The following is a 22,339-nucleotide window of genomic DNA, read 5'->3' as shown; positions in this document are numbered from 1 at the left end:
GGAGGCACAACGCTAAGGCGCCCGTGTGCTGTGCGATGTCAGTGCACGTTAAAGACCCCCGGGTGGTCGAAATTATTCCAGAGCCCGCCACTACGGCGCCCCTTTCTTCATTCACTCCCTCCTTTATCCCTTCCCTTACGGCGCGGTTCAGGTGTCCGCTGATATATGAAACAGATACTGCGCTATTTCCTTTCCCCAAAAACCAATTATTGTTATTATTATTCGTTCACATGCGCAAACTCCGGAACAAAACATTCGACAAAAGAGCTATTGCCATCAAATTCTACTCTCTCCATTTTTGGACTTTCGATCACTGCGAAATCAACGTGGCCTCCACAGACAGCGTGAACACGCCGTTACTACGTCTTTCAACAGGGTGAGTTGTTGGGCTAGTTGGTGTTCGGATTTTACAGGCATATTTTTAGCGCAACGGACGGGACGAGATACTCGTCTTGTCTGTATCTCGTCCCGTCCGTTGCGCTAAAAATATGCCTGTAAAAAACTACGTCTTTCGTCTCCTCCGTTTCTCCTAACCTCCTCCTCCTCCTCTCTTCCTCCTCTCTCTCTCTCTCGAGCCGAACAGCAGCGACAGCCAACGACGCCAGAGGCCACTGCGGACGCGGAGTTTGAGAGCGAAGGCACGCCGGTAAGGAGGCAGTTGACAAGAAATTTCCACGATGGAAACTTCGGGGTCATCACTTCTGCGTCTTCAAAGCAGGTATTTATGCACTGTAATATGCGCGCAACACCTTTACGTGATTCAGTGGCTATTTCTTTACGTTATGGGGCACGGTTGCGAGCTTTGAACCGTGCATAGCATTGGCAGTAGCTAGGCCTAATGCCGCCGTGACTGCGACGGCTCCCAGCGTTCTTTCGAACCTGAGTGCACAGTGTTCATAGTACGTTTTTATTGTGCCCAAAACTGTGTCGCCGAGCAAACTGTTTGGTCCTGACCGAACGGAATTTCTCGTAGTAACAAAAATATATCCCTACCCGTCACGTTTAGCGGCGCGGTCATAAACATGGAAACGCCGAAGATGTGCTGCAGACGCTTCATAGGCCCAGATAGCGGTCCCTCGTCAACCGCGCGCACGCAACCGCCTTTGTTTACTTGAGCGATCATCGTGCCGACGCCACTGCGAGGCTGAATATATCTAGCAGTGGTTCTTTGTTCATCACTGAAGAATACGTGGCCACAATCGAGCACAAGCTTGGAGTGTTAGCGAAGCTTCGAAAAACTAGGTGGATAAAAAGGTTTATTGAGGCCTGCTTGAGTTTGATGGAATCGGCTAGCGTCTCTCGTGACAAGCTTCGGCATGGAGTCCGTCACCTTGGCCAAGATAGTGGCCCGCCTTATGACTGATCGTCCGCTAGGCGTTGAGTACATGGTCTCTGTCGTTGCGACCCAAAGTCTCAGCGGGGAATCTGTGGGTGCTCGCAGCTCGAACTCTTCGAATTTTGAACTTGATCTCAAATCGAATTGAGCTGCTCCGTGGTCGCAACGCTTGCGTTTTTAAGAGCGTGAGCTCTTACTACTTTTGTTAAGGACGCGTCAGTCTGCAGTGCAGGTCAAATTGACCAGAATAGTTACCACAACAGTGGGCGCGTAGCGCATCAATTGATACCTATGCTTTCTATCCGTTATAACGTATATGCCAGTGTAGCGGCCATTGAAGTGGGACCACCCGCCTCCGGGGCCACACCATTTGCATAAAATTTGGGAGCTACCCGTTTGTCGCACAATATTGGAAGTGGCGTCAAATGACTTGGTAGCTTCCTGAGGATAAAATTACTGATTGAGATGAAGCCCAAAATATGTTTGGGATTCGCAATGACGACCTTTCTGCCCCCAAACCGTGCATTCCGAGGGCCTTCAGACGGCCATGCTGAACCATTTGTCGCAGGGGGTTCCGGATGGTGTCAAACGATATAGTTTGTTTTTTTTTCGCACGCCAAAACGTCGGCGCTCTGCCCCCCCCCCCCCCCCCCCTCCTTTTGTACGTCCGCCGGCTGCCGGGGCGCGCGGAGTGGCCGCGCCCGCGGTAGCGCGTGACGCTTGAAAGAATTTGGCGCGGTGTGAACCAATGACGCCCGGGGTCTGACGTCACTTGCACAGCGTGACGTCATATGCCAGATTTCGCTCTAAATCCCGGCACCGCCCATCACCGTGAGGTGCGGAAGCGGGAATTTAAAAAAAAAATGTATTGTAAATTTCCCGCTCGCCTTAGAGGTCTCGTACGCGGCATGGACGCCCCGTGGCTTGTACTCTACGTAGTGCAAGAATTTTAAAAACCAAGCTCGAACACCCTTTTCTGTCGTACTTTAAGTCGAACACTGAGACAGTGTTGGCAGAGAATTTTCACACCTTCGGCTCGCGGGTTCATGCTTTTTACCTCCTGCTCTCAGTCTCAGTGGCGCCCGCGGAAAGCTCGCCCGCGCGCCGCTAAAGGCAACGCTCGCTGTCTGTTTCTCGATCACGTGACGCATCCAATTGCCCACCACGCTTCCTCACCGATCGCGCCATTTGTCGGAGTGACCACGTAAGATATTGGACCCTTCACGGGATAGCGCGACTGAGTCAGCGGGTAATAATGTGTTGAAGCCGCCGCACTGACTTACGATTGCCAAAAGAATACGGAAGCCATGCATGCTCAGCTGACAGTAGCGTTTACTGAGGTCGATTCGAGCTTCCCATGTCGTTTTAAGCGTAGAATGCTACTCGTGGTGGAGCTTTGTCGACCGCTTTGCAAAGACCTGGTAATTGATTTTGTGGAGGAGAAAGACCAGTAACTGTAACTTCTTGGTGGACACCTCAGCTGAGCGTTGAGGGAAGGAAGGAAGGTGGGAATGAAAGAAGAACGAGAGAAAGAGCGTGGTAGTGGAGGGCAGCTCCACAATAATTTCAACCACCTTGGGATCTTTAACGTGAACTCTGCGCAGCACACGAATGCCTTTGCGTTTCGCTTGAATTGAAACGCGGCAGCCGCAGAAGGCCGGAATGCTCCGCGGTGGTTTGCAGTTCCCGTAGCCTGGCTCGGCGGTAACCGGGTCAGGGACACTTTCATGGTCGGCATGGTCTCAGATCCTTAACCAACGGCTATCATTGCTGGCCGATAAAACGCTCCCGCCGCGCTGAATAGTTAAATCGACAACGAGTCGGCATAGTTGGCTCTGCAAGTTCAGGCTGTTGCCTTTATGCTTCGTTTAAATCGAAGGGCGGGGGGGGGGGGGGGGGTGAGGAGGCGCGACGCTGCACGGTGGCGTTGCCTGTCTCGAAGCATGGCGGCATCGCGACACAGTATAGTTGTATGGTGCGGTTGCGGAATGCAAGGAGCTCATTGGTCAACGGTTTGGCTTCTTCCCGCGCCGGGCTTTGTCCGGATAAATAGCTGCTGTGAACCAAGGCGTGCGCCGCGACGCAGTGACACGGCGGCGAAAGAGGAGTCAGCATGCATGGTGGATCGTGAGCTCTGCCAGAAGAGCTCGTTGCTTCGTGACCCTCTGGCCGCTACTCTAGAAGGCTAACATGTTGGGTTTGGTCTTACAATTAATTACTTTTAAAAAGTCCACGACTACGCCCGTTATATTCTCCATGCTGGGTTGATTTGCATCAAGAATTAGGTCGTGTTTTTGCAGTTTGTCCTCAGTTCTCAAACTCCCTTTCATGTGTAACCCACCGTGATTTTTTTACATATGGTCACGGCTTCCGGCTGCTGACCTCGAGCGACATGCAATGTTGTTGCGACTGAATTAGTGGTTTTTGAGGAAAAGAAATGGCGAAGCAACTTTCTCAATTCTCAGTGGACACCTCAGCCCAGTGTCTTTCTCTACCAGTACCGTACGTTTTAATGGGACAGTGCTAAGGAGCTCGTGTCGCAGATATGCTGGTGTCGGAGTTGCTGGCGTCGTATCACAAGAACCTTCAAATAAAAAATCTTGCAGATATAGGGGGGAATCGAGCCTTTCAGATTGCACACTCAGAACACGCTACGATGGTTCGTTGGTTCGGAAATAAAAGTGGACCTAGTGAATGCGTTGTGGTCCTTAATTGACTCCGTAAGTGTCTTTGTGCGCTGATGCGTACAAGAGTAATTATGAGTATGTGAATTTTGAAACGCGACCCGATAACAATCGCGTTCTACTCTATAAAGCCTTTCAATGGACTGCCATGGGCTGTGGCGAAGCAGCGTCATCTATTTTGTAGAGATGAAAGCGCATTTCAAGGGCTGAGTTATTTTGCCGTGTTTTTGACTGTGTGCATGTGTGTTTATCTTTCTTCAAGTTGTTCTTGAGCCACTGTATCTTAATTAATGTTGATACTTTTGATAATGTTGATAATGCTAATATTGAACATGAACCCTGCACCTTGTATTTCTTGTTGATGTTACTGACCACTGTATTATGTAACGACTGCTTCCCCCCTTTCGTAATGCCCTAAGCAAAGGCCTTTAAGGGTAAATAAATAAATAAATGATGATGATGATGATGGTGGTGATGATGATGATGATGAAGTAAATGCGAATAGCTTGCGCTGAGGTGCGATAGGCAGTGTTATGACCGTGTTCAGTTTGAGTTTGGGTTTATGGAGTTCTACATCCCAAAGCAATTCAGGCTTTCAGGGACGCCGTAGTTGAGGGCTTCGGTAATTTCGGTACCTGGGGTTCTTTAACGTGCACCGACAGCGCACAGGGCTTGTGGATTCTAATTTGGAAGACCGCCAGACGAAATCTTTGAAGACCTCAACTGGTCTGAACGCGGAGGCCGGTGATAACACGACGGCTTCGCCCCTGCGGGTGGCAGCGTGTGTGCGCCCTCTTCAGGCTTCAGACGGGCAGGCAGCGGCAACCGTACCTGTGTGCGTCATGTTTTGTGCGAGTGTCAACCCTTGCTATGTCACGGAACCCGCACCGTCCGAGCGCCTGTGATGTACGGCGTCTGTGTGCTGTAGTGGTCAACGAATGCGACGCCAACGGAGACACAACACCTCCATTACGGCCTCTCTTTCTGTCTTTTCTCTTTCACTCCGAACTTCCTTCACCGATATGTGAGACAGTTACTGCACCTTTCCTTTCCTCTAAAATCAAAACGGAGACGCACAACGGCCAGCCAATTCATGGAGCAGCGTCAGTGCTTCCCGTTCTTGATCTCTTCGGGCGGCGGATGGGCTGCTTTGAGAGGCTGCCTAGAGATACTGCGATTTGTCCAACGGGCAAGGCATCGCTCTGGATGGATGATGGCACTCCGTGGACTACCTGGCAGCGCTACAAAACGCTGTCGGTTCCACTCTTAAAGGCGAAGCTGCAGCGTCCTCCATTTTTTTTTGTTGCTTTGGGGTAGAGGACGAATTCGGATTTCTTTGGAGAGCATCGTAGGCCATATGTGGCGTTGTATCGTTCTACTGCTTCGGTAGCTTGCTGCAGGCGATTTTGTGTGCCAGCGTCCGAGCCGATGCTGGACGAAATGGTGATGTTTCCGGCGCACAGTGCGTGTCTTACGCCCGGTATGTTTCGAGGATTTTTGGGAGGCGTATTAGAGCGATGCTAAAGCGCATCGGGGATAGGACGGTGCCCTGTCGTGAGCGAGCCTATCTCGAGGGTAGCTATGCGTCCGCCGACGAAGTCTCGAAGGTAGTTCTACAGCTGGGCTCCGCATTTCTCATTTGACGTCTTGCAGGTTATTAGAATAGCGGTGTGGTGTAAGTAGTCGAATGCACCTTTGTGGTCAAAGGCGTGTATGGCCTTGGTGCTTGTTCGGTTTTGTTCTCGGATGTCTTCTTAGAGTTCAAGTAGGGCATTTTTGGTGGGTAGGTGAGAGAGAAAACCGTACATAATCGTGGGTGGGGGTCTTCCTTGTCCAGGTACATCTGTAGCCGGTTGTGGACTACATACTCCATGCTTTTCCCGACGCATGTGAGGGAGGTCGGTCTAAGGTTGGAGATGAGGGGCTTCCTTGGTTTCGGAATGAAGCACGGCTTTTGATTCCTGGGATATTGTTTCCATTACCAGCAGTGATTGATGTCTGCAAGAGCTGTGATGGACCGGTTGTGTGGGTTAAGGATAGCTTTGCCGGAGATTTTGGAAATTTCGGAGAATTCTTATCAGTGAGTGTGTGGCGACACAATCTGCGCACATTTCAGCGCAGCCTTTACCTTGTTATCATCCGACCCAGCGTAAAACGGCCGCACGCTGGACCGCGTTCCCGATAGCTTGTTTCCGTTTGCTAGATGCTGCAGATAAGCCCAATGTTGCCCATGCCCGTTCTCCACAAGTTCAATGTTGCCAAAACAGACGCTGGAGCCAAGTTCAGTGTTGCCCACGCCCATTCCCGACAAAGGCAATGTTGTCCAGCTGTTGCCTGCTGTTGGAAACATACGCTGCAGACACACCGCGTCTGGCAGGCCCAAGTTGTATTGTAGTAACGCTAGCCTGGCCTGCATTTGTGCGAATAGGTGAGTGTCACCGGCAGTGTGTAGGATTCCTAGCCTTTCACAATATGCAAGCCAACATTCCTGCTGGCACTTTTGTTTGTCGGTGATTTTTCTGCGTAACCGTCGCCTTGTTGAGTCTTTTCTCTTAGCGGGGCTGCTTTAATGTCCCTGCCGGAGTGGTTTTTGTTTGATGTAGGTTTTCAGCGTATATTTTCATGGTTTACTGCAAAAATTGTCACGACAGTCCGTACTCATTTTGCCTAAACTTCGCCTTGGGTTGTGGTACATTTTTTTCAAATTCTTGAATCGTCCAACGTTCTACTCACACCTCTCATGAAAGCTGCGGTAACGGGTGACGCTGTCGCATGATTGATTAGACGAAACTGAAATAAAGGAGCTGAAGGGACAGTTGTGTCAGGTAACCGAGAACAGTGCATTGGGCTGTAAGATCATTTCCTTTAGACACTGTTGCAAACAGTTTCATGATATATACTTGCTTTCTTATCTTAACGTTTGACACAGGAATGGAAAAATCCCACTAAGCACACCCTCCCCTAACTAAACTGTTCAGAGTGCAAACAGTAGTCATTAATATTTAATCCACTGCTCGGCATGTGTCTAACCTGGGGCCAGATTACGCAACTGTCAATTAGGAAAATTGTCAAAAACTTGTCAAAAAGGTGTCAATAAGCCTCGCTCCTATTGGTCGGTCGTGGCCGGCGGCCATTTTGCTAATTTTGCGTCATGGGTGGCTGCAGATTACGTCACGGATGTGGCAGAAGTGGTGACGTTGCACACCTAATTATGCAGCCGCTAATTGACAAGTTTTTTGCGACAGTTTCGAGGCCGTCAATTTGACCGTCGCGTTTGTGACAGAAAATGGCGGCGGCGTACGCGGCCATTTAACTGAGGCGGCTGCGCTGGCGCGAGCAACGGCGAAGGAAGGCGCACGAAGACGCGTTTGACTTGCCGGGAGAGCTGTTTCGAAGCCTTTTTCGACTGGAGAAGCAGACTGGGGAGTGGCTACGCGACGAACTCGCCGATGAACTGGGAGGTTTGCGTGCGAGCGCGCTGTCGGTGCGGCGGCAGGTGCTGTGTGCACTGCGGTTATTTGTCATGAGCGGCTTTCAGGTCGCCGTTGGTAGCGAGGCGCACGTCGGCATTGCACAACCGACGGTGAGCAAAGGCGTGCGGCAGGTATTGCAGGCAACCTGCTAACTTACCGCGCAGAAGGGGTGGGTTCCGGTGGTCCTCTCTGTGCCACAGATATATAAATAAAATACGCTTGTGCTGGCAAAGCACTTTATTTTTCCCAGCAAATCGCACTTCGTGGTCGTCTTCTGTTTCATCATCATCATCATCATTTATTGTCCCTTAAAGGCCCCTGTCGGGGTATTACATAAGGGGGGAGCGTATACAAGGTTGATGTGGAAAAACAAAGGTCACAAAAATATAACAATGCAATATAGGAACATAAAGAGAAGCAAGGAACGCGAATAGTTAGAACGGTGCATGTAAAAAATGCCTTTAGGCCACAAGCACCACACACGTCGGCGAGAGGTTAGAAAAAAAAAAACATGTCAACCCAGGTGATCTAACAACATCGCCTTAAACCTTGTCGCATCGTGCACATTTGTTAGTGAGTCGGGCAGAAGGTTCCATTCTTCAATTGCGGTCGGAAAGAAGGACTTGTTGAAAGCATTGGTGGAGCCATGAAGTCGTTGGACGCTATTTGAATTAAAAAGGCGGCGCGATGTACGAAAGGGAGGAGATATGAGGGAACCACTGAGATAGGGGAAATTGAAGTATAACTTATGGAACAAGCAAAGGCGCGCAACTTTTCGTCTGAGAGCTAAGGAAGTGAGGTCAAGTGATGATTTAATGGAACTTACGCTGGAATGAAAGTCGTATGTTGACGATATGAAGCGTGCTGCACGGTTCTGGACGGCTTCGAGCATGTTAATTAGGTAGGACTGATGAGGACTCCAGATCGCGGATGCATACTCCAGCCTACTGCGGACAAAAGTTTCATATGCCAGTTTACGTATGTTAGCGGGGGAAGAGGGAAGTGATCTTCTAATAAAACCAAGTGTACGTGAAGCGTCGGCCGTGATTTTTGTAATATGATCAACCCAAGTTAATTTGCTATTGATTGTGATGCCAAGGTAACGATAAGATTCAACTTGCAATAGGTCCTCAGAAAATAAAGAGTAAGGATAAGTTAAATTGGAGCGTTTCCGAGAAATTTGCATAAAACTGCACTTCCTAATGTTCAGTTCCATCATCCACAAAGAGCACCAATTTTCGATGAGCTTCAGATCGTTTTGGAGGGCAGCTTGATCGTCTTTAGTATTTATACGGCGGTAGATAAGGCAGTCATCTGCGAAAAGATGGATGGTGGATGAGATGTTGTGTGGGAGGTCGTTAATAAATATTAAGAAGAGAAGCGGACCCAACACAGACCCCTGTGGTACTCCGGAGGAGACGGAAGTAGAATTTGAAGGAAGTCCGCCTATTACGGTGAACTGAGAGCGAGCTGTGAGAAAATTGTGAATCCAGTCTAAAACAAGTGGGTGAAGGTGAAGACCTGAAAGTTTGAACATAAGACGTTGATGTGGGACACGGTCGAATGCTTTGGAAAAATCAAGATAGATGACAGGGGAAAAGAAACAGACAGCCACACATCACACACTGCAACACCTCACCTTTTGGAATTTTTGTCATCGATCGAAAGAGGCGAAAAACACAGACTTCAACAAGTTGTATTCGTCGATTTCGTACCAAGCGCTTCTTGCAAGTTCGCTCGGTAGGCACGTAGCCTTCACTGCATTCGTTCAAATTTTTCTGAGCACTTAGGTCAACCGCACAGTAGCTCGATTCCAGACGCCGCGCAAAAAAAAACAATAACACGGCGTGAAACAGCTGCTTTCGTGCAAAGCGGCCATTTTACTGCCGTCAGCGCATCCCCGCGGCAGCAAAAGTTACCCACCAGCCAATTTATTAGCACAACTTCGAACACTTTTTGTTTTGCTTAATATGTTTGGACTTTAAACACAATGTTTTGGCAAAATAAAATATTACTTATTTTCATCGTTGCTTATTTCTTATTTCTTTTTACAAAAAATTTAGCAGACGGCCCCTCGAATCCTCTCGGGGCGCCGCCCTGCTGTAATTAGCTGATTCCTCGTTGCGTCACGTGGTGACGTCTAATCGTTTGTTCATTTTGACGTCACTATCAATAACTTTTGACAGTATTTGTCACAGTTGCGAAATCTGGCCCCTGAGCTCGATGTGGCATCCGCATATTTTCTGCAATCTGTGACCAAGCTGGTAGGTCGTAAACGTAGGTGATAGTGTTACTGAAAGTGCAAGCTTCTCTCACGGCGATTTCCACTGGATGTGCTGGAGCAGCTTTTCTTGCTCCGCCGCCGTGTAATAATAATAATAATAATAATTGGTTTTTTGGGGAAAGGAAATGACGCAGTATCTGTCTGATATATCGTTGGACACCTGAACCGTGCCGTAAGGGAAGGGATGAAGGAGGTGCCGTAGTGGAGGGCTCCGGAATAATTTCGACCACCTGGGGATCTTTAACGTGCACTGACATCACACAGCACAAGAGCGCCTTAGCGTTTTGCCTTCATAAAAACGCTAAGGCGCCCGTTTATGGCACAAAATTCGGATGAGGCAGTACGCCGGTCTACGATTTCACTAGACATGTAAGCTAACATGTAAAGCCATGAATGATGAAACGTAACAAGCTATGACTTAAGAAAGTCATGACTCTTCGTCGTAGTCATGACTCAGTCATTCTGCAACGTATTATGGCTCAGCATTTTCCTTGTAACGTAATTCGTAGCAGACGAACGCGCTCCGCAGGCACGTCTACTTCGCGTACCGTACTGCCGCTTGGAATCGGTGCACATCGGAGATTCGGCAGGTAGTTGCCGGGCGCACGTAACTACGTCACTTCGATTGGGCAGTTGCGTTTTTTAGCGCTGCTCGAGCCGCTCGAGAAAACCGGCGCAGCAGCGGAAGTTCCTCGCGATTTCGATTCCCCCAGATTCCAGCTGGCATCGAAGCTCGTGGCGGTGACAGCAGCGCTTCCTTCAAACCGGAGAGCTGCGTGTAGTTCAGGCACATTCAAGGGGAAGAGATCGGTGACGCCGGCCACTCGGTAGGTGCGGCGCGTCTCCGGGACTCGTTGCATAACTGCGGACTGCGTACCTGAGCAGTACCCTTGATTTCTGAGCTCTTGTACATACCTGGCCCAGATAGTGCTTCAGATTTTAATCTTAGGATAAGCTGACAACTTTAGGGCTATAATCCGGATTTACAACGCACATTTATCGTGGAGTTTCAAAGAGGTAACGTCGAAATTACGTAGCATACTTTTTCAGTCTACTTCTTGTAAGCACTCCCCAACTACTGCGGTATTACTACTACGGTATTAACAAACAGCCGTCTCCGCGAGTACTGTGTGAAACGAGGAAAATATTTCTGAAAGTTTTGTTTCCATGTGTTTCAATGGGGCGCGCTGCCATTACGTACTCCCCCCCCCCCCCTCCCCCCCCCCCCCCAACCGGAGCACGCGTGCGTAACACGATCTTATAAAAATACACCGCCTGCAAAATGACGCTGTATACTTTCAGAATGAGCTCTGGGATGAACTTGGTTGTTCTTCACGAAAGTACGTCATTATATAGGTGCAGTCTGAAATCAGAAAACTGCTTTGATGACTTTTGCTTGCATTTATTCCAGTGGCCAGTGCCACCGAGTGCTCCCGCGTAAATGAGTGCTCTTGCGCCATCTTTCACCGATATGTGGCGAAAGCGAGATGTTGTGGCGCTGCTGGAGCCGGCCGGAACTACTGGGGGGAAAACTTGGGAGTGAGAAGTAGGCTTACCGCATATTGGAATAAAGGGAAGCAAACAAAAGATCTCACAAGTTTTCAGATTCCACAGAGCACCTATATGATATCGCCCTTTCGTGAAGAACATCCAAGTTCATCCTAGAGCAGATTCTGAAACGATATAGGAAAGACGAAAAATATAAGACCTGCGGAGCGAGGCGATAGCATAATTTGGGAATGCCCCATATCCCCGGGCGCTGGGGACAATAATGGAAGTAGAGAAGCCTCGGAGGCCCTGCTGCAGAGGGAGGTCCCCGCCGACCAGCAGCAAGCTCCCCCTGGTGGCTGAAGCCGCGAAGAACCAGTGCGTCTTCGCCAGTCTTTAGTGGCGCAGGTACCGGCCCGCGTCCCCTAGGCCTGCGTGCCAGGGACGGGGACTAGGAGGCCTCCTGCATCAGCGGAAATAACGTTTTGTTCATTATCATCATCAAGAACGCGCAAGTGGCCCTCGTCGCCGTAACGCGCGCGGTCCAAGAATGAGCCCAGTGCCACTGGCCCGTTAAGAAAATATGCGTCAAAAAATCCATCAGTCTCTAGAAGTCTCTGTCTCGCAGGCCATTCGTATAATTCGTCACATTGCTAATAAACATAGAGGCATGCGAGAGGCTGACCAGCGACCTCTTGTTCAGGCGTTTGTTATCAGTCGCCTCACATATACCCTCCATTACCTCTACCTTAGCTGCCAGGAACGGGTCCGCGTTGACTGCCTTAATAGGCAGGCATACAAGGCGGTTCTTCATCTCCCCCACCCGACCCCCACATATAAACTACTGGCATTAGGGGTCTACAACACTGTGACGGAGCTCTCGGAAGCTCATCTCACTTCTCAGTACGAGCGTCTCACCCACACCTCCACAGGACGTCACATACACGACAATCTTGGAATAAGCTTCGAAACGACCATCGCCGACAAGGTCCAGCTTCCGTACCATATGCACAGTAATCTTATTGGTGCCCCTCCCCCTAAAACGTGCACCCAGAGTATCATGTCGCTCTGCGCAAGGACAGGGCTAAGTCTCTGCACAAAAAGTATTTAACAGATAGGACAGCGGTGTATGTCGATGGCGCCGAATACCCCGATCGCGATGCTTTTCGCTCGCGGTTGTAAAATGCTGCGGACGGCCGTTGGTTGCGTGCTCCATTCCCGTCAGATCGTCTCAAGAGTCCGAGGTGGTGGCCAAAGCCTTGGCGATGGTCTCCACCTCTGCGGAAGCCATCTTGAGCGACTCTAAATCTGCTATTCGTAATTTCGCCAAAAGCCGGGTCTCCCCTATCACCCTATCTCTCCCCCGCTCCACCAAGGACCAAATCCGCCCGACCCAAATGATCTGGGTCCCTGCGCACTCATCCCATCCGGGGAACGAGGCGGCGCACAATCATGCCCGAGGATTCGTCGACCGGGATGTGTTGTTGCCCGTCCTTCGGACGGCGAGAGATCGTATTGTTACATTTCATGACATAACCATGCACTACCGTTTAGGTAGACTTCTATATCCTCCCGCACATATTTCTCTAACCAAATCCCAATAGGTTGCGGGGAGGCAACTCTAAACGAACACCTTCCCCAACTCCGCGATATATGCCCGCATATACCCTGGGGTCTACTCTCCCTCCTGTCAACTATGTGGCCAACATGCCACTCTATTCCACATACTCTGGGCTTGCCCTCAAAACTCCTATCCGCGAGGTTTGCAGCTCTCGAATCCAGACCAGTGGGAGGCCGCATTGCTCAGTTCCGACTCGGACACATAGATCCGGGTTGTGACAAGAGCCCTAGAAGACGCCGAACGCCACGGGCTCATGGCCAATTGATGGGGCTATAAAGCCACACCATCGGCTAATCTCTCCGCAATTCTCCTCCGGCGCCGATCGATCGTTACACCACGAAAGAGAGTTAGGAAATGATGTCTCCCTGTGTTGCAACGCACTTTGGAACGCTTTGGATTTGGTTTTGTGTTCTTTTTGCTTTCTTTTTCTCTTTGCTGCTCTATGAGCTGTGCTAAAGGAATTCCGTTAGGCTGGCGAGTGACATCTCTTATTGGACCTCGACTTGTCGCATTTTGCCTGCGCCGTCAGGTGCCGCTTGGATTGGTTAGTTCGTGAATGGATGGGTAACTACACCAAGGAGGTTACACGACTATACCCAAAGTTACTGTACCATCACATAGTGACAAAACATCACTGAAAATGAAACTGAACAACCAAAAAATCCAATCCGTAGACCAGTCGACGCGGCCGTTCTCCGCCGACAGTGGCGCGCAGCAGTGCGGGCGTTTCTTGGGTGACTGCGGTAACTCCGCGGCCGCGCCTGTATGTAGCCGCGATCTATCGCCTTTCGGGTGAAAAAAAAAACACCTTGCGGAGCATACTTACACAGCGTTGCTGAAGTGCAGGGAGTCAGCGTTATCAAAGAAATAAAACTGACCCTTTAAAGGGGCTCAGGAACACCTTCCGAGGCGGGCACATCAACTAGCTCAATCACTGCATTGCGTTGTCATGAAAACATGTGCCAAATAATACACTTCTAGGCGCAGCACAGAACCCGAAATCGCGCGCGAAACTTGACGAGCCCTTGCAAGCGACTTTTTCATGCTCGCACCCTGCTCCGAGGCTATTCGTTAGATTCTTTCAGACGACAGGCAGCTACCGTGGCCCCGGCCAATAAGCCGCGTAGATCCGGCGATTCAGGAAGCTCCGCCCCCGGAGGTAGGGCCGGCGGAGGAGCGCAGACCTTCCAGCGTAAAAATTTTACCACAGGAGAGAAAGAGAGAGAAAGACGAACGGAAAGGCAGGGAGGTTACCTAGGCAGCGCCCGGTATGCTACCATACACGTGGGAAGGGGAACGGAGGAATAGATAGAACGGAGAAAGAGCAAAGGGAGATTATCACTTTTCCACATGTACGTTGGTCATTACTTGCAGGGTACACAGGGCACACACTGGTAGATAACAGCCTTGCACGTAGTCCTGAGTCCTTTAAGAACTTGAAAAGTGCCTTCAAAGCTGTCCTCTGCGATGAAGGCTTACTCCAAGGGCCCAGAATCTTGGCTTCAGTAAGGGGCTGAAGATCTAAACGGCGGAGTGCTGCAGCCAGGAGTGCACGCTCACGCTGAAACCTAGGGCAGTTACAAAGAAGGTGTTCTATTCTTTCGTCGCACCCACAGTCTGCCATTGCGATTAAGTGGGAGTAAGCATTGTAAACGCCACTCCCAGCCGCGACACAACTGCGTAGCATCACAGCGGGAGAGGCCGGACGGAAGACTGAGTTGAAGTAAGGGGTCTAGGCGGTGCAGACAGCATGTAGAGTTTCCAGAAGAAGACCATGACGCTAACATCTCTTTTCGGCCAATCATTTGCAAATGTCTTGATGCGTCGGCTCTTGACAACTGTATCTGGACAAAGTTGGCACTGCCGTGAGCCACTCGAGCTGCAGCGTCAGCTGCGTCGTTTCCGACAATGCCACAGTGTCCCAGTACCCACTGGAAGGCGATCTCATCATCCTCTTCCTGGCCTGGTGTTGAAATTTTCTTAATTGATCTACGAGTTGATCGTGATCGCCGTGGCTTAAAGCAGAATTAGGACATTGAAGGGCTGCTTTTGAGTCGCAGAACACAGGCCATTTGTGGGTTAGGCTGACCACAGGAGTTGAAAAGGCGCGAAGGCGCTGATATTTAAAATTTTGACTCGAGATAACTTAGCTTCTTCATCATCATCATCATCACCATCAGCCTTACTACGTCCATTGCAGGGCAAAGGCCTCTCCCATGTCTCCCATTCTGTCATTTGTCAGCTGCGCTCAACGTAAGCCCGTAAACTTCGTTTGTTGAGTCGCAACACCGTCATCACGCTTCGCATGTTCCTTCTTTATCCTCTGAAGCCGCGATTCAGCCACCGCTTTTACAAGTGGTGGTACCCCACGGCTTCCAAACGTTGGAATTGTTTGTCAAAGCTGCTTTTGATAGCGAGGTAATAGCTTTTTTCCAGTGCGTTGCGAAAAACATTGATTGCATTGGCTCTTTTCATGAACTCCGAGTGAGAGGACACGAAAGGCAAGAGTGCCTTCTTGCTTCTAGGTAAAGATATCCAGCATGAATGGCCATCGTCATTAAAAGCTAGTCGAAGTTATAGGAGCCTTATGGAATGGGGGCCAGGGAGTTCGTGGGTGAAATTTAGATCATGCGACGGAGCTTTGAAAGCTCCTAAGACAGGAAGGGAGTCATTAGGAAAAAGTTCTGCAAGTATAAAAAATCCTCAACATATTTAAGCGATGAAGTACGGGTAAAACATCCACCTCACGTGCAAGCGGACCGGGGTTTGAATCCCGTGTCCTCACAATTCTGCACCGGGTCTGAAAAACAAAACCAGGTGTCGATGGAACTGCATATCCAGGCCTGGGATGCGTCTTTATCTCGGTGACCAGAACCGACTACGGCCTCCCTCACCAGAACAGGATTTGGCCACCACGGTGTGGTACTTGGCCACAACCCAGTAAACATAACTAATGGGTTCACTTTGCCATGCTATTTGGTTCCAATTGGAACCAGTTGGATCCAATTGGTCAGCCAGTTGGGCTCATGAATCCAACTGTGCAGACCATTCAGTTTCCATAGTTCCAGTTGGGCATTCCTATTGGTTTTGTGTTTGCAATTGCATTACCTGACTCTTTCGTGCGGTTCCAACTGGTTTCGGCACTCTTATTCGGAACTCCCAAGAGGAACCATTTGAAAGCAATTGGAGCTCCACGTTGGAACCCAGAAAACCAACTGGGAGCTGATCTCCCAACTGGATGCTCCAGCTGCTTCCAATTGGGCGATGCAATTGGAAAATCAAAGAGGAAGTCAATGGTGTCCTTCACTGAGATCTGTTTACATATTTAGCTGGCTATAAAACAGAACACTGGACTAATTATGTTCTTGAAACAGATATATTAGCAGCTTAATCTCTAGATTTGTTTATAATTCGCCTAATAGTCAACCACTACTGGCCCCAGCTAGAGGGTCTCAAGAGTAGAGTATATAAGAGAGTGGAAAAGTGTGTTCTGTGAATATATGTTGAGAATTAATTTATGTTGGGGTACAGTGTCTGACTATATAGTGTTCATTGCACGCTTGTTGGCCTCATATTTGATAACAGCGGGTAATTATAATTTCAGTTCCCTTAGACATAAAAGAAAGGCCAATTAGTTCCAAGTGAAATTCTTCTGTTCTTGATTTTTTTCTCGCTAGTTAAAACCACTTAAGTCGAATGGGTATGCCATTAATGTGAGTTAACTGGTGGGCTATTTGGTCTGGTTGGGTGGCCAATTATTTTAAACTGGAAGCACCAGTTGGGCTCAATTGGTCGAGCCCAATGGGTGGCAAAAACGCAATTGGTTCTCGATCAATTGGTTTAAACTGATAACTTTCCAAATGAACCCATTGTTTTTTCTTTAGTGGGAACCTTCCACGAACGAGCCAATTATTAGCTTCCACAAAGCGCATTAAAAAATTCTTCATGAATATTATTCGTGAAGTGGCGTGTTTTAACGTCCAAGGCATACCGCAACATTATTAGAGCCTCTTTCAGAGCTTCTTTAATCGTCATATTTGGTTTGACATCTACGTTAATTGCGCCGGCGCTTAGCACCCATCGTAGAGACAACTTTTTCGTGGGTATGGCTAGCATGCAGTTCTAATCCCAATGCGCTCTTAATCCTCCCTGCCGGCCATAAAGCGCCCGGCCCCACATATAGGGCTTTGTTGTCGCCTGCGGGGTGGTGCGCCTGTGTATATACATATCAACAAATTATAGCTGTGAGCTCAACTGAGTGCTATCAAGTGCATGAAAACAAATTTTCGCTTAATTTATCAAAGCTTGGACCAATATCAGCAGAGTAAGCCAGCTTTCACGAATTCTACGGCCCGAAGTCCTGTTTTAAATTTTATAGCCAAGTTAAAAAATCAATTCACTCCATTTGGGAAATTTCCCATTGGTACCAATTGTATTTTCTAATCGTAAATTAGTACACAATTAGACCAGTTGGACCAACTGGGCCAACTCGAATAATAGTCCCCATTAGGTCCCATGCAGAAAATTATTACATCCAGGAAACTTTCACGAAGTCTACCGCCCCTACTACCCAATTAATTAAGCTGAACAAAGTACACAATGTCCTCCACCAAGTTAATTACGTTTAGCACCCAATTAATTAAGCTGCACAAAGTACACAATACCTTAAGCGACTGGATCCAGAACATAATTTAGGCTTGCGTCTTTCCACTGGTGCATACAGAATGTCACCCATAAATAGTCGGTAGAAACTAATGAACTATTGCTTAAAGACAGAAGAGCCGTGCTCACATGCTCGTACATTTTAAAAATCCGTTCACTATACAAACATATCTGTTATCTCATCGCCACAAAGTGCCCTTCTAGAATACTCTTTAACAATAAACCACAAGCTACCAGGCCACTGCTTTTGCGATTCGAAGAGATGTGCCAGAACCTCGGCGTATTAGACATGATGCCAAGCATTGCTCGAAGGCGAGGTCCACTGCCACTATGGTATAATTTCCATGAAATCTGTGATTTCGCTCTCACACAGTTTCGCAAAAAACAAATTCCAGAAGAAGCTATAATGCAAGAATTTCTTTCACTTGAGGAAAGGTACAGTAGTTTCACAGGATATTATACAGGTGGGTCAAAAACAGAGGCGTACGTTGGAAGCGCAGTGGTACAAGGGAATTGGAATAAAATAGTAAGACTTCCACAGTGTGCATCCATCTTCACCGCCGAATGCTACGCTATCTGTGTAGCCATAGGAAAAATACTAAAGGAGAACCTCGCCAACAGTATTATTTACACAGACTCGCTAAGTGTACTTACAGCCCTCCATTCTGGAAGTGCAACAACTCTGCTGCTTGGCGACCTCATACACAACATTGCAACAGCCATAGCCCAAAGACAGAACATAAGACTCTGCTGGGTACCTAGTTACGTCGGCATAAAAGCCAATGAAAGAGCCGATTTGTGCGTTGCTCAAGCTTCAGCCATGCAAATTAAAAATGTAAATATGCCCTATAAAGATTGCATAAAATTTCTACATTTAAATGCATGGAAACAATGGCGGTCCGCATAAACAACAAAATAAATAACAAACTACACCTAATAAAACCAGTTTTAGTCCAATGGAAGTCATCTGTGCACCAAAAACGTTCCAAGGAAGTCCTTATGTGCCGTCTCAGTATAGGCCACATACACATTACACACAACTTTCTGCTTACGAAAAAATACAAACCAGTTTGTACATGCGGAGATGAACTTACAGTTAATCACGTTTTATTTTCATGCTCGCAACTGGAAAAGCAAAGAAAAGCGTGCTTTTCTTCATTTTATAACCAATGTATCCCTTTTCACCCAGCACTGCTGTAAGGTGAAAATGCAATTGTCGACATGTCCTGCGTTTTTAGATTTTTAACAGAAGTTGGTGTTCTTAAAAAGTTGTAAATCATGACCCAGTGCTTCGCGGATGCTCCTCAGCCGCTTTCTCATTCCCATGAAAAGGGCTGAGGTTTTGTATTGTTGTTCGGGGCCTCCAGTCCTTGCACAGCCAAGGACGGCTGATGAGGTTACCTGACCTCCTTTGAAACTTTAAATATTAGCTATTTATCAATATTGCTTTGCTCTCAATACTAGGTAGAAGGAGATAACTTTTTCAGCTTTCCACAGTGCCAAATTTTATATATTTCTAAAAAATCTCCAGAAAACAATTCTTTATACCTTGAGCTTGGCGCATGATAGCCTTAGTTGCTTATGCGCCATTAAACACAACGTAATAATAATAATAATAATAATAATAATAATAATAATAATAATAATAATAATAATAATAATAATAATAATAATATAAAATTTATTATGTAAATGAGTATTAAAAATAAATAACAAAATAAACTTGAAGTATTGCCATCTACTCAAAAACAAGACGGAGCTCCTGCCCCTAGAGCTTGATTACTGCGGTAACCTTAGGCAGCAAGCTTGATAAATATGCTCATCTGTTTCAGCCACGCATGATTCAAATTACAGGATCTTCCAAAATTCTCTTTACAACATTGATCATGTATATTTCTGAAATGGGGATGGTAGAAATGTGCGGCTTCCGACATAATGTTCACTATAGTAGGATACAACTTAGAAAAACAGCAGTTGTTAAGACAAGGCCAAGGTCTGCGGCGACTGTATTACTCCGCACGCCTGTCACAAAATTAAACGAAATTAGCTTTGTAATGTTTGAATTTACAAAACAAGCTAGGTATCAAAATTCTAGAGCTTATAACTTTTTTCTTGTGATTATTCTTGTTTAGGTGACAAGAGAAGTTTTAACAACAGACTACATTTTTGTCGTGTAGGAATTCAGTGCGCCGGTCCTAAATATGGGCGTAAGTTGTATCCGACTATAGTAATCGTCAGCAGCCTGTCGTGTTTTCATCAAAGTTTTCGGCGCCGTCTGGTGTATGCAAAGGAAATCACCATGATGTGAAAGCCACTGAAGGGAGCGCTGCAAGGTGCATGGGCCTTTTGATGGCGCCACCACTGCCTTCCGGCAGCAACCAGGTGCTGATAGCTTTCAGTTCTTTGACCTCAGTGCAGACATTTACAGATTTGCATCATGAGTGGCAGATCCAAGTAATAGCATTGCCAAACCTAATACAAGACAAAAGTTACCACAATACATGAGGTCTGTGCGCAGTTTCAGCACAAATGAGCCAGCGCTTGAGGCGGGAAAGTTTTTATGTCTTCACATTAAAGATGCATGATACTATGCGCTTTTCATTTAGATTTTAAGCTCATTTCAGAACCAGCATTCAATTCTCACACAAAAGCTTCTATTGTGTAACAAAACCTTCAACTTCAGTTTGTTTGCTGTCGCAGAGACCAACCTGGGCCCTGGGCGATGGGAGGCAGCGAAGTGCTAGAAGGTGAACCTTCCATTTTGTCTTACTTTCACAAGTGTTGCTTGAACCTGTGATGATGTTTGCCCATGTTCAAAGTGTCGCAGAAATACGTGGTCACCAGGCTAGCCCAGAATGCTGACTTTCGCTCAATGAAAAAAGCAACCAGCAAAAAATCGTACAGCAGCTATATCTGTGCCGGTATGCTTGTTTGTCCACATTTTCAACCTACTCGCACAACTTACAAAGTGAGCAGGGAAAGGTCGGAGGATGAGAAATTTTCTGGACAGCTTTCTTGATCTTCTGTGGCAATTTTTGAAAGTTGAAGCTGCATAAAACTTTTCGTCGCAGGCAATGATAGCTGTTTGCCATTCATGAGGATGGCAGCTGTGGTTTAGAGTTGCATTGCATGCTGTGGTGCAGCCCTATGTCAGACCACAAGAGCAGTTCAGTGAGCAAACATTGCAGTGAATGTGACATCAAGAATCTAGGAAGTGGTCATCATCATCATCAGCCTCACTATACCCACTGCAAGGCAAGGACCTCTCCCATGTCTCTCCGTTTAACCCAGTCCTTTGCCAGCTGCGCCCACCTTATGCCTGCAAACTTCTTAATCTCATCCGCCCACCTAACTTTCTGATGCCCCCAGCTACGCTCACCTTCTCTTGGAATCCACTCCGCTACCCTTAAGGACAACCGGTTATCTTGACTTCGCATTACATGCCCTGCCTAAGCCCATTTCTTCCTCTTGATTTCGACTACGATGTCATTAAACCACGTTTGTTCTCTCACCCACCCTGCCTGTTTACGGTCTCTTAACGAGCAGATTGACCGGTAGCATCCAAAGTGGATATATGTGTATCTATCTATATATATATATATATATATATAGTGGTAACGATATATAATCAGAAACGTGGTTCATCTGTTGTGAGACAGCAAAATCTTATACATATAGACGCTTTTGCTGACATGACTTTTGGTTCTTCCTCATGCGATATAGCACTTTAAGCACTTGAACAGAAGGGCATCGACACACGTCTTCGGCCCTATTTTGTGGGCTTACACAGCTTGTCTCCACATCAGTCATTTTTCATGCTCTTGATTAGTGCATTGCTGATGGAAAGATGTGTGTTGCATGCATTCGTATGTGTACCATTCAGATCCACACATTCAGTGCTAAGGGAATCTTGCAGTGTAAGCAGAGATGCAATAGGTTTAGTGCAGTATAGGAACGAAAATATTTTTGGCTGTCCAGATTGCCTAAAAAAATTCTTGTGGTTAGAGATATCTCGAGTGGTGCATTTCCACACAAAAAAGACTTTCAAGCTAAGCTTTAATAAGTCTAGCTTAGCCTCATTAAGGATAGGGTTTATTCGACTAGAACTTGTACCGCTTTGGATTCCTCTTTCTGTAGCTTCATGCCGGCATCTACAAGACCAGCTTTTGTCTCTGTATAAACTTCAAGCGTACAGTTTATGGTATAAATCTCAAGAACACATAGATCAGCATTTACTAACTCTTTTATGAGGATAGCCATGTAAAAAATCAGCTCTCCGAGAGGCAGAAATCTCTAATATGCATAGCTGCCAACAGAAAAGGGCTCGATGCAGCACCAAAGAGGATCCAAAAGGTCTTCCACAGGACATTGGGCAGTGTGTGGTTATCGTTGGTAGCAATTTCTAACCATAGGAGGTACAGTGCATGTCCTCTTGCGAGATGTGCCCATATGAATATTCCTCGTCTTCTTGTCAGCCACCATAACGAATGGGTGGCACTGTGAGGTGCTGTGTCTTTGGGAAACAATGAAGCATGCGAGGCATAAATAAAAGGTGCCCTGCGAGGATGTTTGCACTGTTTAAATTTGAGTAGTTTTTCCTAAGCTACTCCTCAGTGCAGCATCATGGTCTTTACAGAATTCCCCCCCCCCCCTGCCATCCTTCCTCTGCTAGAAACAGCCCACTAGTGGACAAAGGGATGTAGAGTAGTGTGCGTGCCATTCCTAGAATTCTGTGGGCAGTCCGCTTGCAGGCCCTGTTCGAGAGACCTGGCATGGCTCTTCAGTTAAAAA

At 47.5% G+C, this 22,339-nt stretch overlaps 1 protein-coding gene across 1 annotated transcript in view; it reads left to right on the top strand.

Annotated features, from left to right (window-relative positions):
• Nucleotides 1-630: 630 nt before the first annotated feature.
• The window catches only part of LOC144106327 (uncharacterized), a 30,280-nt gene continuing 8,571 nt past the window's right edge, over nt 631-22,339 (top strand). The window contains exons 1-2 of the mRNA XM_077639103.1: nt 631-718; nt 20,249-20,295. Of these exons, the coding sequence (XP_077495229.1) occupies nt 678-718; nt 20,249-20,295 (88 nt within the window). The 5' untranslated portion in view covers nt 631-677. The remainder of the gene's footprint in view (nt 719-20,248; nt 20,296-22,339) is intronic.

The sequence above is a fragment of the Amblyomma americanum genome, chromosome 10 (genome assembly GCF_052857255.1).
Source record: "Amblyomma americanum isolate KBUSLIRL-KWMA chromosome 10, ASM5285725v1, whole genome shotgun sequence".
Taxonomy (NCBI): domain Eukaryota; kingdom Metazoa; phylum Arthropoda; class Arachnida; order Ixodida; family Ixodidae; genus Amblyomma; species Amblyomma americanum.
The sequence above is the reverse complement of the archived record's forward strand: the minus strand, read 5'-3'. Positions and strand labels throughout refer to the sequence as shown.